At 41.1% G+C, this 17,764-nt stretch overlaps 1 protein-coding gene across 2 annotated transcripts; it reads right to left on the reverse strand.

Annotated features, from left to right (window-relative positions):
* Positions 1-1,063: 1,063 nt before the first annotated feature.
* Positions 1,064-14,546, reverse strand: LOC131140650 (MICAL-like protein 2). 2 transcript variants are annotated; one of them, XM_058091274.1, is made up of 17 exons: positions 14,135-14,546; positions 11,201-11,249; positions 9,350-9,472; positions 8,959-9,100; positions 8,710-8,888; positions 8,511-8,638; positions 6,612-7,223; positions 6,344-6,537; positions 5,994-6,060; positions 5,763-5,893; positions 5,511-5,563; positions 4,591-4,714; positions 4,418-4,520; positions 3,941-4,014; positions 3,756-3,870; positions 3,198-3,244; positions 1,064-1,777 (listed from the first exon to the last, which is right to left on the reverse strand). In XM_058091274.1, the coding sequence occupies exons 1-17, from the start codon at positions 14,275-14,277 to the stop codon at positions 1,707-1,709; spliced, it is 2,355 nt and encodes a 784-aa protein (XP_057947257.1). In that variant the 5' UTR covers positions 14,278-14,546; the 3' UTR covers positions 1,064-1,706. The 2 variants fall into 2 exon arrangements, with proteins under 2 accessions (XP_057947257.1, XP_057947266.1); XM_058091283.1 differs by lacking the exon at positions 9,350-9,472.
* Between the last annotated feature and the right edge of the window lie 3,218 nt (positions 14,547-17,764).

Consider the following 17,764-nt stretch of genomic DNA (forward strand, 5'->3'; position numbering starts at 1 on the left):
AGAAATTATTACTGCAACCTGTTATTCAAAACTGCACATTTCTACTGAGATAAAACACAAGAATTGTACTTAAAAATCAAGCTTTACAAGGACAATAATTCTAGGTTGGAGATAAACAAATTTATCGATATATGTCGCTTCTTGTGATTTTAGCCCACAGCGGTGTCGAATGTCTAATATTCTGATGCATCTCATTGCAACACTGTAGACCAGGGGTCGGGAACCTTTTTGGCTAAGAGAGCCATGAAGGCCAGATATTTTAAAATGTGTATCTGTGAGAGCCATATACATTTTTTTAAACATTGAATGCAATAAAATGTGTGCATTTGTATGTAAGACCAACAGTTTTAGATATAATGGGCTCTAATTACGTAGACCAGGCACACCCCACGCCAATGGGGTGTGGCCAGCACACTTTCGTGAGCAGCGCAGTGTCCAATAATAAATCAAATACTTGCTGCCATTAATGCAACTTCTGCTGCTGCATAGTTTTAAACCATATTCAGTACACGTATTTCATTCTTTTGGCCATCTTCGTCAAAAGGCTTGGTTCTGCAGCTTTAGCTAGGTGACTATTTGACTAAAGGAGGAAAGTTTACATTTACATGTTTTTTTGACATCTCAATGACCGAGGTAGACTACAGCATTACCCAGTAATAATCAAGTTTTGGTGTTTGACCTGGAAAATATCATCAAGAAAGATGGATATGGTCGGCCATATTGCAGTAGAAAATAGATGGACGAATTAAAATGCATAAGAAAGTTTTGATTTTTAATATTATTTTTAACAGTGATTTCTGTGATGTTTACTTTAAAATGTTAGCAAACATACATTTTTATTGTGGTAAATGCTTGAGAGCCAGATACAGTCATCAAAAGAGCCCTACCTGGCTCCCGAGCCATAGGTTCCCTACCTCTGCTGTAGACGATATAATATACAAATATTTCATTAGTTTGTGTATTTTATTTTCAATTAGTTTGACTCTTAATCAATGAACAATGAATCAACAATATTATTTTAATTAAAAGAAACAACATTAAACATTTAGGTCAGTTTTCAGCATTTAATGATAAAATCTATAAGTTACAGCTTTATAGCAGAAGGAAAAACATAACTTAAATTGTTAAATTGCATGCACACAAAAAAGAAGCTCCAGAGCCTTCATGTATTTTAAATTCATTCAGATCCAATATGGATCATTACAGTCAGCCAACATCTCATCTTTGAATCCTTCACCCAAGTTAGGTTTTGAAGAGCCTTAGACACACCCAAGTACAACGTGACAGGAAGGGGAAGTTGCAGTGTGTGACCCAACTGACCCAACAACAGACCCGAGTGCAAGAAGCAGCTTTAAAACATTGGAAAAATGTGTTTGCTTTCGCTCCTATTCGTCATATTAGTATTTACAACCAACATGCCTGCTTGTGTGTGTGTGTGTACGCACATGTAGATGCATTAAGTAGACAAATTAAGACTGCAAGCGGATTGCAATTTACAACTGGAGCACCAGTTGCATGGTGTATCATTAACCCTTCAGGACTGTCTGTGAGTGTGTGTGTGTGTGTGTGTGTGTGTGTGTGTGTGTGTGTGTGTGTGTGTGTACGTCACACACACACATATGTTAAGTTGCCCGACTGACAAAAGTAGTAGAGTGGACTGACATGAAAGGCACCAGAGGAATAGCAACAAACATGTTTGAAAGTTGTCACGCTTCCTTCTTGCTCGCCCACGTGAAGAATTTGGACATGGAAGATTTCTTCTTGTCTTTTTTAACACCTGAAAGAAATGACACTTTTAAACACCTGTCATACGTTAGAACCGAAAAATTTAGGAAATACATAATGGGGAGAAAATGTACAGCGGTGTGCGATGCAAGATTGATAAGGTGCCTTCAAAGGGCTGCTATTATGGTGTACTAAATGGGAGGGGAAACCCACAAGAGGCGATTGCTTTTAGGTTCTGTATTTTCATGAGGTCATGAGGCACATGACACACAATATGTAGCATGATCAGCCCGCCTTAAAATAAAGCTCTGCTGTCAGTCAGCTAGAGACGGGGGAGCTGTTTGATGTTGTTGTTGTTAGTTTATCTTTAGGCTAACCTAACATGATGCTGATGTTCAAAAGTACAGCAGCTCACAACAGTTATGCCAACAGCCTGGCCCACAGCTTAATGTTACGTATATCTGATATGTGGCTTCTATTACAATGGACAAGCAGGCAGTTTTCTTCTTGGGAGTCACACTAAGCTACAGACACACAAATCAACGTTTTCCTAGCAGTGGTGACTAAATTCCAGCATCCAATCTACATTTCGAACAAGAAACTTCCAATACACTGTTATGTGATCTCCGATACTTACTTAAAATTGATGAAAAATAGTAGAGTGCCTTCGTGGAGGTTATATTCCGAGACCATGAGTGAATAAAGAATTTGTTAAGTTGCTGCGTCTGGGTATGGTAGGCTCGCTCGTCCACCACCAAACCTTCCTGCCATCTTGAGGTTGAGGACTTTTATATAACAAATATAATAATTATATAATACATTTTATAACATTTGCAGTAAAATAGGCTCTATTTACATTTTTTAACATTCAGTTACAATATCCATTATCCCCAAGATCATCCCCCATCTCCCTCTTATAAATAAAAAGCTGAATGCATAACAAAGTACAAGTATCCCTCAAACACCTTTAAAGCATTTTAAATTGTAAACTATACATATGCCGTCACCACTAATGACTGATGGAATTGATGACACTTTAAACTAGCTTCTAAAGACTTGCAAGTGGTTGACTTGTTCCTTTCCTGTGGATGTGGCGCCACCAGCAGGATGTACAAGGTACAAACAGCCCTCAGCCATTCAAACATCACACCAACATGTAATGTACGGTTATGTATTATGCTAATATTATATGCTTTCTTATAACATATTTTTACATTATTATCAATTTATGATGAATCAGATGGGTTTTCTGGGAAAAAAAATCTGCCTATTTTTGGAGAGAAAAAGCGCAAATAGGTGGGTTTTCCCCACAAAAAACAAAAAAAATCAAGTGAATTCACAGTGAATCACAAATATGCAGGGATCCACTATGAGCTTTTTAGCTGCTGTCACAGTGATATGCTGTTGCTAATATGCTGGGGGGAAAAGGTCAGCTTAGACGGCTTGTAGACATGTGGTGTGGAGATACTCACTGAAAGTCATCATGAGCTTGTTCAGCTCCTGATCTTCCTCTTCCTCTCTGCAAGAAGTACAGGGCATACCCATTTAACAAAAATAATACAAGTGGAAGATTGGTTGAAGATTGTGACAGGTAGAACAGTGTTGGTCATTGACCTTGGAAAAATATTAATATTTCATCAAACTGTACTTATGCTTGGCCTAAATTAAGCATTTTCAAGCATAAAAATGGCTAAAAAAAACGAAATACACGACTTGGGCAGAGGACGCATTCTAATTGTAAATGTAGTATTGACCACTCGGTGTCAGTATTTTGTGAGAGAAGGGCCAGAGGTGATTCTTTATGCATATATTTATCATTTTATTTAACACTCCCTGTCTGTCTTTAACTGCTATTATTCACTCGGGTGCTCACAGAGTTGACTCTTTGAAAAACACTGCCCCTTGTGCTTCAGGAGCAAATTACAGGTTTACGCTCAAACCCGAAGCAGAGCTATAAAAGGATCAAGACTGTGTCAGAGGGGATGTCGTAGAGACTAGGCAGAAACAAAATTTCAAGTGTGCAAACAAACCTGAGCCTGTCTTCATCCAGACCTTCTACAATAGCATTGCGGTCATTGACGATCTCCACCAATTTGATCATCAGCTGTTCTTCTCTCTTGCGCTCCCACGCTGTCTTCAGATGTTCTGAGGATGACAAGATGTTTTTGTCTTTTATTATTTACATATATTTTTATTAAAAAAAAATAGTCCTCACCTGGTTTATCCATCAGCTTCCTGAGCTCCTGTTCAACGCTGGGCTGCTGCTCCTCCAAGTCCTGGGTCTTCCCTCTATATGCATACACAAAGTAACAAAGAAGCATTAAAAAGGAAAAAAAGAATTAGTCTACGACCCCCTTGTGGCCAATAAGTGTGACTGCACCCGCATTATTTCATTCTGCAATTGGCTTATCTGACCAATATACTTCCACAATTTTTCAAGTAATTCTCTTCTATATTCTCTACTAAAATGTCAGACACTTTCTCTGTAATTTGGTAATATTTGCTGAATAAATATTTGTTGTATTTTTGTTGAGGGACAAATCATGGATGCATCTATCCAAGTGTCTTCACTATGTGCCATGTACCACGCTGGGTGATGGCAGCCGGTGGGACACTGGGAACCTTCTGGCCCAAAGTCTGTTTCACTAATCGCTCAGCTCGACAGCATCCCGAGTGCCTGGCGTGTACTCACATGTAGACAAGCTCGGACTCCCGTCGCATGGCCACCTGCTTGTTTCTGATCAGGCTGAACCACTCCACCATCAACTCATCCATGAGAGAGTCATCCTGCCCCTCTGACACACAAAGAGACTTGCAGTTAGTCACACGTATAGATCACGTAAATATAGTATGTGTGTTTGTCACCGTCTTCACTGTGGCGTAGCTTTGTCTCCAGCTCCACCCCTCTCTTCTCCAACTGGTTGAGGTTATCTTCGATTTCCTGCAGCTCCTTCATGATGGCCTCTTTGGGGATGAAATCTGGCTTTGTCTGTGGCAGAAGATGGATAATGTGAGGCACACCACTGTTTCTCCTGTCACGTGCTGCAGTGGTTCTTAACTGATTTGGCTGCAGGACCCACCATCACCCTTCAATGACAAGTGGTGACCCAAATTGTGGAAATTTTTGAAGGTAAACTTCTGAAATATCATATTTAATATGTGATATTCACATTAATTAATTACATTTTAAACGTAAAAAGACTGTTTGCAATGGTTATGTTGCTGCCTAGAGGGCGCTAAGTGTTAGCTCATGCCCTCTCCCTGTGTCGAGCATGCAAGTTGCACCCCAGATAACACACATATGCACAGGAACCTTTGATACACGCTGGCAGTATAATTTAGAGCCTGTTGCAAGCAGTCCCCCTCATGAAATAAATTAATTAATAACTAATTTGAGGTAGTGCAAAATAACATTGTGTGCCAACAAAAAACAAGTTTGATACTTCAAAAATCATTTGAAAAAAGACACACATACACATGGCAATATAATGAAGCCGGCACAATAATCCAGTACATTGTCATTTATTGTCTTATTAACTTATTTATCTATCGACCTACTTTTTATCTGAATGAGAACTCTCCAAGTCCACACTTGATGTACTTCCCTTCCCACTCAAGCTTCACCACGTCACCCATGAACATGACACGCACCTCATTGTGGTGTTCCAAGTTAATAACACAAAGGAGGGTGCTGGGTAAAGACCCCGCAACCCACTAAAAACATCTCAGCCAACTGAGAATCACTGACACAGAATGTTTGACTTTCTCTCTGAAAAATATTTTACCTTTAGGACGTTTGTTTTTGTTGTTATGGGATCACTTCTGCCATTACAAAAGCCTGGAAACGACAAAAGAAAAAAATGGAACAGTGATTAAATAAAGAATAGAAGCATTTCTCATCTTAGAATAAAAACAAATGGATATGAATACATTTTGTAACAAAAATCGAGAAAAATACTGCATGTCTTTGCTGAATAACTTCGAATAACTGAATAAGCAAGAGTTTCTGATTTCAACAATAAAAGTGTAGAGCTCACCTTGTGATGGTGGGAAGGTGACAGATATGTCGGGAGGATGAGAAGGCTCCACTAAAGGCCTGAGAGACACCTTTGAGTTTCCAGAGTCGTTCATCTTCAGTTTAGCAGATGATTGGGTTGAATCAGCAGCTCTGCATCAGAAGAAAAAAAAAAAAACTTTAGTGTTTTTAGTGTTTCCTGTTGGTTGGTTTATTAGATTGGCTCCTTGGTTCAGGTAAAAACAAGTCGTACTTTGTTTCTTTAGAGATAGGTTTAAGCCTTGACCTCCACTCTGCGGGCGTGTCCTTGTCTGCTGATGCTGAGAACAAACAAACACATCAGTGTTACAATGACAAGCGGTTGCCACGGAGAGCATTTGACTAGACCATCTGAAAAGGGTGTCTACAGCTTCTTCTGTACTGTCTACAGAAAAGATGCTATAAAACAATCAGCATGATGTCAAACAACAGCATTTTTGCTATAACCTTAAATTGCAAAAGCCACAAAAGTTAAAGAAAAGCCCAAGATAATTGTTTCCAGAATAAATACTACAAGGATGCATACACATGCGTGTTTGCGTGTGGACATAACCTACGTCTCACCTGAAGTGTTGGGTGATGCCCCGGCTGGTTTGGAGCCTCTGTCTGGAGTTCTGGTTCTGGGCTCACTGGTGGTGACTGAGGATAGGCTCCCTTCTGAAGGTGAAAGCTGCAAGTCAGCCAAGATGGATGGGTTGACTTTGAGCCTCACCCTCCCTCTTCCCTCTTCCATGGGCTTCTTGACTACCTGAGTTGTACTAAAGCAGTGGTGATAAAGGTGTATTAGTTAAGAGGACGTATTCTATGTGGTTAAGTGTGTTGGCATCCTTACACATTCGTTTGCTTTGGCAGGTCAGACTTTGGCATCGGCTTACTATTGTTGTTGTTTTCCTCCTTTGAGAGTTTCTTTGAGGTTTCTGCAGCCTTCGTTTTACTGTTCTTTTCATCGTTGGCCTTCTTTGCTTTGTGTTCCTCCACCTTTGCTTGATTTTTAGCTCCAGGCACAGTCTGACCTCCTTTGATTTCCTGGATGGGATCAGGAGATTTTTTGCCTCTTGGGGCTTCCACTATCGTGGCTGCAGGCTTTTTGTCATTGCTTTCTGCCTGGAAGAACTTAAGCTTGGACTGGATCGTCTTGGCCGCTGTAGTAGAGGTTCGAGGTGCAGCCACAGGCCGAGTGATGATGGGGGCAGGTGTAATGATGGTAGATGAGGGTTTGGAAACGGGACCCTTACTCTCTTTTGCTGGTGTGGTGAGACTTGAAGGTGATGAAGACATGATGGAGATGCCTGAGCGAGTGCTTGGTTTCTGGACCTGCAATGAGGGAATCAGTCTGGGTGGAGCTGTGGGGGTCACTGTGTTGCTTTTAGTGAGCTCTACTGCAGAAGTGACACTGGAGGGAGCATCTCTTAGGAGTGTAGTTGTGTTTGAAGGAGCCAGTAACCTAGGAGACCATGTTTTTAAAAATCTGCACTTAATAAAAACGCATACAAACATAGGACATTATTACCAACGCAAAATAAAAGCTGCATCAAAGAGGAGTGAGTTTAAATTAGCCCAGATATGTACTATATTAACCCACAATTGACATCCTAGTTACATTTTGTACCTTAACGTTTTTAATGTTCTTGTTGTTAAATGAACATGTCAAATATTCCTGAATGCAGAACTTTCAGGTCTGTTTCTTTAAAATAGCCTAAAATAGCAAAGCTACACAAACAATGCTGTGTGAAAAAAACACCCCATTGAAAATTCACTTAAAGCCATTATTGAGCCCACATTTAACAATATAACATTTAACAACAACATTTAACAATATAACATTAATTAATGCAATCCTTCAATTCCAGCAACAGTGTCTTGCCACTGAAATACGTGTGTCTCTATTAATGTTTGATACTGATGTGTAAAAAAAAGTCTGTGTGAATGCATGGGAAAAAAATAAATACAAACTAAAAAAACAAAACAATTAGTATTTGATATGTATAATCCAGACTGAAGTGGTTTTAAAAGATATACAGTTTTTACATTATTTTTTTAAGGACTGATATTTTTTGGGACAAATGTGTAAATGACATTTAAGAATCTCTTAAGGGTTAATAGAGTTGTAGAAACACACTGAATTGGATATATTATGTATGTATTATTCATGATTGTGTTATTATAATTCATAGCAATACTATTGTTTATTATTATTATCAGTAATAGTAGTAGTACTATTGTAATTATTGTGGGTTAATACATGAATTCATTCATTCATACATTTTCTACCGCTTATCCTCACGAGGGTCGCGGGAGTGCTGGAGCCTATCCCAGTTGTCTTCGGGCGAGAGGCGGGGTACACCCTGGACTGGTCGGCAGCCAATCACAGGGCACATATAGACAAACAACCATTCACACTCACATTCATACCAATGGACAATTTGGAGTCGCCAATTAACCTAGCATGTTTTTGGAATGTGGGAGGAAACCGGAGTACCCGGAGAAAACCCACACATGCACGGGGAGAACATGCAAACTCCACACAGAGATGGCCGAGGGTGGGATTAAACTCGGGTCTCCTAGCTGTGAGGTCTGTGCGCTAACCACTCAACATGTAATGTCATGTAACTCGACTCGTAATGTCAAACAAAAAATAATACTAACTTCAGGTATCCCTCCCATTTCTTTTTTTATGGAATATTACACTATAATCATATCGGACACTCACAATATACGTAGTGAGACTTACTTTGCACAGTTCCTGTGATAGAGTTTCCCATCCACTAGATGTCGCTGCACCAGGTGAACATGCTGGTTGCAGGACACACACTTGTTACTCAAAGTTCCTGTCTGCTGGGATTTCTCTGCTGGGGACTCCTAAAAGACAAGAGTAGTGCTTTTATATTATTTGTACAGTGTGTAGACATTTTAAACACTTTTACTTTTACCCGTGCAGTGATTCTTGTTTGCCTCAGTTGAGGAAGAGGCCGTGTAACGTCAGAAGAAGGTGGAGGGTTGTTTGCATTTGCATGCTTGAACACCTTAGACACCACCGGCTGGTTCTTCTTCCCGGCTGGCCCGCCAGCGGGTACCTCAGCAGGCCGCTTTACGGCGGCTGCACCGCCAACTGCAAGCACATGATGATAATAATGATCAGGACGATGGGACAAAGGAGAGACAGAAGTGGTGCTACTCACTTGGGGAACGTCCGTGAAAGTAGTTATAGTACTGGGAGACGTATGTGAGGATACTGAGGCGGTCTGGGACTTTGAGAGCAACCATGTCTTCCGCGTCCAAGAGTGCGGGGATTCCAAGCTTGTCCTCAGCAACCTTAAATGCCTGCAAAGAACCATACATATTAATCACACCAAAGAGTTAAACTTCACAATTTCTGCATGTATGTGCAATTAGAACAGAACATCTTTTGGAGATAGATGAAAGAAAGGTGCCCAAACACCTTTGACACCGACAATAATTCTAGGGTAGTGTTTGCAAGCAGAGACAGGCCGACAAGCACCTGTGGGCATGCAACAATCATTAATGAGCTGTAGAAACTGATTGTGATGGATGGAACGTTTTTCCACATACAATTCTTAAGCCATCGACAGGAGAAAAACACCACAGTCTGCTGATGAAGATCCAGGAAGAAAAGTGAGGAATGCACGTGAGCAGCCAACACTGATGATGCACCCTTCTACTTCTCTCAGGCATCTGTGAACAACACCACTAAGTTTAAGCTAGAAAAGGCACACAGAATCTATTTATTACTTGGATAATTTACATAGGTTCGGCCACACTCACATTTTGCTATGTGCCATGCTTTGGAAACACTGGACAGTGAACGTCGAGATTGTTTGACTAGTGTGCTCTGATACATACTCAAGCATAGTACATTTACTGCCACCGGCACCCTTGGAAGAGGTGGGCCTTGACTCGGCAACGCTTGTAAACATGTTATATAATTAATGTAATTGCTCCTCCCACCAGTTAGAAAGGCTAACGGTCACTTAACATAATAGAAATGTCAAAATTGTTTGTTTTCCCCCAACTCTTTGACTTATAAATAATTTATTTCGTCACACTAAGTGTATAGAAAGAATTAATCAAACATAAATAAATGTATAGTATTTTATAAGTCAGATTATAAGTCTTCCAGGTCCGGCTGCTAAGAAACATCCCCACAGCACAATGCTGCCACCACCATGCTTCACAGTGGGGATGGTGTGTTTTTGGTGATGTGCAGTGTTTGGTTTCCGCCAAACATAACGTCTTGTCTGATGGCCAAAAAGCTCAATTTTGTTCTCATCATACCCTTCCACTTGACCATGGAGTTTTCCACATGCTTTTTGGGAAACCTTGTCTTCAACAGTGGCTTTCTCATTGCAACTCTCCCCTAAAGCTTTGACCAGTGAAGAACCCGGACAGCAGTTACTATATGCACAGTCTCTCCCATCTCAGCACCTAAAGCTTGTAACTCCTTCACAGTAGTCGTAGGGGGTCTTGGTGGATTCTCTCACTAGTCTCCCACTTGCACGATCACTCAGTTTACGAGGGCGGCCTGATCTGGGCAGAGTCACAAAAGAGCCATATTCAATCAATTTCTTGATGATTGATTTAACTGAACTCCGGGGGATGCTTAATGCCTTTTGTACTTCTTAATTGTACTTCTTAACCTTTTCCCTGAGTTGCTTGGCCTGTTCTTCTGTCTTCATGGGGTAGTGGTAGACAGAAATACTGATCAACCAGCCTCTGGAACCTTCAGGCACTTGAAACACAAGTTACACAATTTTTTGACGATGGCCTCTACTATCTCACTCATTCCACTCAAATTCTAATTTTAAAATTAGTAATCACAAAATAATGACATTCAAAACTAAGGCTCTTGTTCTAAATGAATGCTCATCATTTATTGAGTACAGTGGAAAATGCAGCACAGCATGCTTTGTCAGATTCTTGCCAGTCTACTGGGCTTTGATTTGATTTCCTACATTCACCTTCGCATAGGCTTCATAGGCTTCACGCTGGCCGTGTGGTTAGCGCGCAGGCCACACAGCTAAAAGTTCGATTCCTCGCTCGGGCATCTCTGTGTGGAGTTTCCATGTTCTCCCCTTAAGTGCGTGGGTTTTCCCCGGGTACTCCGGTTTCCTCCCACATTCCAAAAACTTGTTAGGTTAATTGGTGACTCCAAATTGTCCATAGGTATGAATGTGAGTGTGAATGGTTGTTTGTCTATATGTGCCCTGTGATTGGCTGCCGACCAGTCCAGGGTGTACCGCGCCAAAAGACAGCTGGGATAGGCTCCAGCATGCCCACAACCCTAGTGAGGATAAGCGACATAGAAAATGCATGGATTCACCTTTGCTCTATTAGCCAGGGGAGAAGTATGGCATAACAAAAAAAAGGAAACCTCTCAAGTACAGAATGTAAACAATGACATACCAGATCGTTGTTCTCAAATACATTTTCTTTCTTCAAGGAGTCAAAATCACTGCAAGAGAAGAAAAAAAAGCAGAAATTGTGAATAAACTTCCTGATTTCTCCATGTAAAAAGTGGTTTAAAAATATAAGTGCTTTAGTGAGTCATGCACAACCACCTCATGATACTGACAATGATGGAATAAATACTTCCGGTATAGCACTATCATAATATTTACATTGGCATATCTGAAGCAAAGCAATGTTGTTTGGCTAGGTGCACATAAGCAACTTCTGGGAGATGCTGGGACAAGCCTTTGGAATACTGTATCTCAATAAAATATCAAAAGGCAAGCAGGAGCACATCACATTTGTGAAACAAAAAACACTTCAAAAGGTCAAGTTATTGCTGTATGTATGTACAGTGAAGAAAATAAGTATTTGAACACCCTGCTATTTTGCTATTTCTCCCACTTAGAAATCATGGAGGGGTCTGAAATTTTCATCGTAGGTGCATGTCCACTGTGAGAGAGATAAACTAAAAAGAAAAATCCAGAAATCACAATGCATGATTTTTTAACAATTTATTTGTGTGATACAGCTGCAAATAAGTATTTGAACACCTGTGTATCATCTAGAATTCTGACCCTGAAAGACCTGTTAGTCTGCCCATTAGAAGTCCACCTGCACTCCATGTATCATCCTGAATCAGATGCACCTGTTTGAGGTCGTTAGCTGCATAAAGACACCTGTCCACCCCATACAATCAGTAAGACTTTAACTTGTAACATGGCGAAGACCAAAGAGCTGTCCAAAGACACCAGAGACAAAATTGTACACCTCCACAAGGCTGGAAAGGGCTACGGAGCAATTACCAAGCAGCTTGGTGAAAAAAGGTCCACTGTTGGAGCTATCATTAGAAAATGGAAGAAGCTAAACATGACGGTCAATCTCAATCGGAGTGGAGCCCCATGCAAGATATCACCTCGTGGGGTCTCAATGATTCTAAGAAAGGTGAGGAATCAGCCCAGAACTACACGACAGGACTTGGTCAATGACCTGAAAAGAGCTGGGACCACCGTTTCCAAGGTTACTGTAGGTAATACACTAAGACGTCATGATGTGAAATCATGCATGGCACGAAAGGTTCCCCTGCTTAAACCAGCACATGTCAAGGCCCGTCTTAAGTTTGCATATGACCATTTGGATGATACAGAGGAGTCATGGGAGAAAGTTTTATGGTCAGATGAGACCAAAATAGAACTTTTTGGTCATAATTCCAATAAGCGTGTTTGGAGGAAGAAGAATGAAGAGTACAATCCGAAGAACACCATCCCTACTGTGAAGCATGGGGGTGGTAGCATCATGCTTTGGGGGTGTTTTTCTGCACATGGGACAGGACGAGTGCACTGCATTAAAGAGAGGATGACTGGGGCCGTGTATTGTGAGATTTTGGGGAACAACCTCCTTCCCTCTGTCAGAGCATTGAAGATGGGTCGTGGCTGGGTCTTCCAACACGACAACGACCCGAAGCACACAGCCAGGAAAACCAAGGAGTGGCTCCGTAAGAAGCATATCAAGGTTCTAGCATGGCCCAGCCAGTCTCCAGACCTGAACCCAATCGAAAATCTTTGGAGGGAGCTCAAACTCCGTGTTTCTCAGCGACAGCCCAGAAACCTGACTGATCTAGAGAAGATCTGTGTGGAGGAGTGGGCCAAGATCCCTCCTGCAGTGTGTGCAAACCTGGTGAAAAACTACAGGAAACGTTTGACCTCTGTAATAGCAAACAAAGGCTACTGTACCAAATATTAACATTCATTTTCTCAGGTGTTCAAATACTTATTTGCAGCTGTATCACACAAATAAATTGTTAAAAAATCATGCATTGTGATTTCTGGATTTTTCTTTTTAGTTTATCTCTCTCACAGTGGACATGCACCTACGATGAAAATTTCAGACCCCTCCATGATTTCTAAGTGGGAGAAATAGCAAAATAGCAGGGTGTTCAAATACTTATTTTCTTCACTGTATGTAGCATTTATGTAAAGTTATTATGTAATCTGGCTAAGACACAACTAGATCAATTGCACTGCTGGAGGTTTTATTAATGTTTATTATTGTGCTTTGTGTGTCATGCTGACATACTGCAAAGTTGCATACAGATCCTAATGTTAATCCAATACAGTCAAGATATGCTGAGAAGCTAAAGATATTTAAAGAAAAAACAGCCAACATCTCATCTTTGCGTCATTGGTGACTATTAGCAATCATGAGATGTCATGTCATAAGATTCTATTTTAATCTCTCTTTGGGCATATGTGTCCAGTCCAGAGCTACCCTGCCTCCCGCCCAAAGTCAGCTGAGATGGGAACCAGTATAACCCCATGACGCCGGTGAGGTCAAACGCCATAGAAAATGGATGGTTGTGTTTCAAGTTTACTCTTGTATTGTCCTTGTTTTCTCTCTCCCTCTCTATATATAGCCAAGAAACAATATTAGAATTAATAAAAACTGCTACAGCCCTTGGTTATAGCTTCATTAAAGCAGAATACTTTACTCCAGCTACATCTAAACCAGCCCATCAACTATCCACCAGATAACCAAGAAACCAAAATATTAGGATGACTGTGTCAATCAAGATTGATCTGCTTTCATCATATCTTTGAAAAGCTGAATGTTTTGGTAAAACTCAATACATATAGTACATTTGTATACCCAATGAACTGTGTTCAACTGTCTCTCTCCACACACAAACTGTAAGTGTAAATAATATAATAAATCCATGCACAGTAAGTGTGAATCAATTATTCAAGTATAGTCAACATGCCCCTTTTAGTGGCTGTGTGGTTAACAAATCCGTCAGCTTCCTGTCACATCAGCTGATCATGTATGCAATGTTATAAAATAAAGTTATGAAGTGATCAAAGTTAGTGACACAAAGAGGAAACTCGCACTTACATGAGTTCTGGTCGGTGTTTGTGGATGAGCGCACAGAAAGCTAGCCCGTCCCGGAACGACGTGGTCATGTTGTTGATAGACACATCTCGGTAGCCTTCACACTGGATACGACACCACTGCTGGAGAGCCTTCACGGCTGCCATCCCGCCGGCAAGCCGGAGCTCAGTGCCGCCTGGGCGGACTCCTCTCCGCGTTCTCCCCTTTCAGCTCGCTACCACCAACGTCACGGAGCTCCCTACTTCTTCGTCGTCGTCGTCCACAGTCACTGGAAGAACTCTTGTCACGATAGTTTTAATGGTCCTGGTGCTCCGGTGAGGACAGCGTGGAGACTACAGGTTACTGTTGACGTTGCCTCCTCAAGAATCAACACAGAAGTAAACCGGAGTAGAGACACCTGTGGGTCTGTGACGTACACAAGTGGGCGGAGCTTACACATACGCATGCGCGTCTTCCTTATAGTTTATCAATACACACAAAAATGTATTGAATACCAGAAGTTGAGATGTAATCAAGTAAAGCGTGTTATTCAATAAAGAAGGAATATTGCATTATTATTTTTTGCTTTTATTTCGATTTGCTACTCAGCAAAATAAGCATGTAATTCCTTACTTTCAACTTATAGTTACACCTTACTTTTATTCATCACATGCTATAATTGTGTGGCATGCATACATGCAATAGCAATTAGGGCAAAAATGGACAACAATGTCAAGTTGCAAGAGTCAACATAGAGTATGAACCGTATGTAAAAATATTAAATTAAATTACGTTTTATGGTAAATTTTTTAAGGTTTTATTTTATGCTTTGAAAAACATTTGAACATATTTGCACTCATGTTAGCATTGCAAGGACCCATTTATTTATGCCTGAATGGGGAAACAAGCTCTTAATTATGAAACACAAATGACTAACTACATTGCAGGCATTAATATTTAACTGGATTTGCAGAATATGGGTATAACCCATTTGAGGAAACACTAAACAACAATGGGATCACAAAAGAATGTGTAAAAATACACATATGCGTGCACTTTCTACACAGTAGTTGTGTAATGTCTTGTCATTATTTCAGGACTAATAAGGAACCAGTTACTGTAACTAGGTGCGGTTCCTGCCTGTGCACAGTCAGCCTGTCCCGGCCTGTCTGCTGGGTGTGTATGTCAGTCACCTGATACCTGCACACAAACACATGTGCACACCTGCACAGTTGCAACGTCATCATTTGGCTGTGAGAAAGCAGGGAGGGTCACACTGGCTATTCCCCATCTACAATACACAGGACACTGAATTGTTGTCTCAAATACTCATGCACTCTTGCAACAAGGTTATAAATTGCAGATTTCTGTTCTATATGACAGGCGCACACTCAAACAATGATATGTTTTAAGACGTACAGGAAAAATATTAGTCAAAGATAATTTATTTAACATGAGCAGCTGTTTTTAAGGCTAATTACATATCTATTTATTTATAACAGTCTTGAACCAGTCATGATGTGCTATATATCACTATATTGACAGTTACTATGGTACCCATTATCATTATCGTCATTGTATGGTCATATCACCTCGTACTTCGGTACGTGACAAAAAAAAAAAACTTAAACTATATTAGGAAAGCAGGAAGTGAACAAATGTCACAGTTACTGGTTGTAAAACTACCAGATGGAGGGGTAGGATTTAATAAGCTTTGCTTCTTCCTACTCCTTTTGGACATGTGGAACTGTGAACTGATTACGTGATGCACTCAATTGTAATCTGATGCATGTTCAAATAAAATAAAAGAATTACTATTTACCAGTGCTCAAGTGAAACTTTGTCAAAATGTGACTATGGCACAGGTGGAGAGGCATCAGGCAAAAATGCCCAGCAGGCAGACCAGCCTGTGTAATCAAAGACGGCATTGAAAACGAAGAAATGGATGAATATTAAAAAAAAAAAAAACAGATGGACTAGTTGCAGCGTTAACAATAAGACCCATTTTGTTTGCACTTTCATTGTCACGTGACAAAACAGTCTATACACCTTTTCTATTTAAAAAGTGTCCCTACCTTGATGCAACTTCCCATGAGGCCCAAGTATTTCATCTCACTTATCACATAAATCTTCATTGGGAACCGAAGATTACTCAAAAATGTCCTCCCACTCAAGAACTTAACACAAGAAGGGAAAATATGCACATGTGGTTTCGCCTTGTTGTGCTTATGTTAAGACCACAAAAGCGCCACGTTTAGCAACAGTGTGTGTGTGTCTATTGGGGAACAAATGAAGGAAAAGAAGTCTGTTTTTAGCTTTTCTATGACCCCCAAGTGTCTTACGTCTGGTGAAATGCAAGACTTTTATAGAAGTGCATTTTGGTCACTCACTCCGTCTAACCCCACACACACACACACACACACACACACACACACACACACACACACACACACACACACACACACACACACACACACACACACACACACACACACACACCCACACACACCCACACCTAATCCCCCCAAATGCAGACAGGAAATGCCCTTGTCAGAGGAGCAGAATGCTATTGACAGACCCCCGCTGCTCTCTTCTCTCTACCCCGTAACCAATGAATGAGTGATTTATGTGCCATCTGGAAACAGTTAGCATGTGAACGAGGCGCTTCAGCTTTCCAGCACGAGGCCTTATCATCAGTGGCTGACTTTGATGAGGGGCTTTGGCTGTATGAAGGCCTCAGACTTGGTCCAGTTTCTACAGATCTCTCTCTATAGCTCTCTTCACACTGCATTTAAAAGCAGTCCTTAAGGTGGGATGTATTTGTGAAGCAGTGTCTTGGTTGACTGTGCATTGATTAGTTTAATAGTGTTTTGCAAGTACAGCGAAACCTTCATTCTGCGGTTCGTGAACAATATGGTGCGCATCTTGTGTTATACTGATTGAGTCCATCTGCATTTTGAACATTCTTTTCCCAATCAGAAAATGATCTTCCTTTAATCAGAAAACGTCCCTTGAGCTAGCAAACAAAAAGGCAACTAGAACCGGAAGTTATGTTGTCATGTCCATAAAAATTAATCAATGACAAAGGGCAGCCTTGATGTGCCGTTCACCAGAACAGGCTTGATTTACTGCTGGCAATGTGAAGCAGGCTCATGCATGTTGTTCAAAGACCAAATGGCATGCAATAGTGTGCCACCAACCCCATACCCTCTTCACCTGCACATCCAGAACATGCAGAAACAGGCCTGATGATACTACTACTAAGTCGATCACAGACCTGCACCTAAAAACACCTAAATGAGGGATCACACCTTGCCCGGACAGGGGAACCAACCTGGAGCCAGGCCTGCATTGGGGCTCACTGGCGAGCACCTGTTGGGGCAAGCATCAGGGTACGGTGCAGGATGGCGGTCGAGGATGGGAACCTGGGCGATCAGGTCTTCAGTAGCCAAAGCTAGTACTTGGGACATGGAACGTTACTTCTCAAGAGGAGAAGGAGCCTGAGATTGTAGGAGAGGCAGAGAGTTTCCGACTAATGGGACTCACCTGGTCCCACAAGTTGGGTTCTGGACTCCTTGAGAGAGGCTGGACTCGTTCTACTCTAGAGTTGCCACAGGGGAGGCTGTAAGCTTGGGTCCCTGACGGTCACTTCTC

Source organism: Doryrhamphus excisus, chromosome 1 (assembly GCF_030265055.1).
Source record: "Doryrhamphus excisus isolate RoL2022-K1 chromosome 1, RoL_Dexc_1.0, whole genome shotgun sequence".
Taxonomy (NCBI): domain Eukaryota; kingdom Metazoa; phylum Chordata; class Actinopteri; order Syngnathiformes; family Syngnathidae; genus Doryrhamphus; species Doryrhamphus excisus.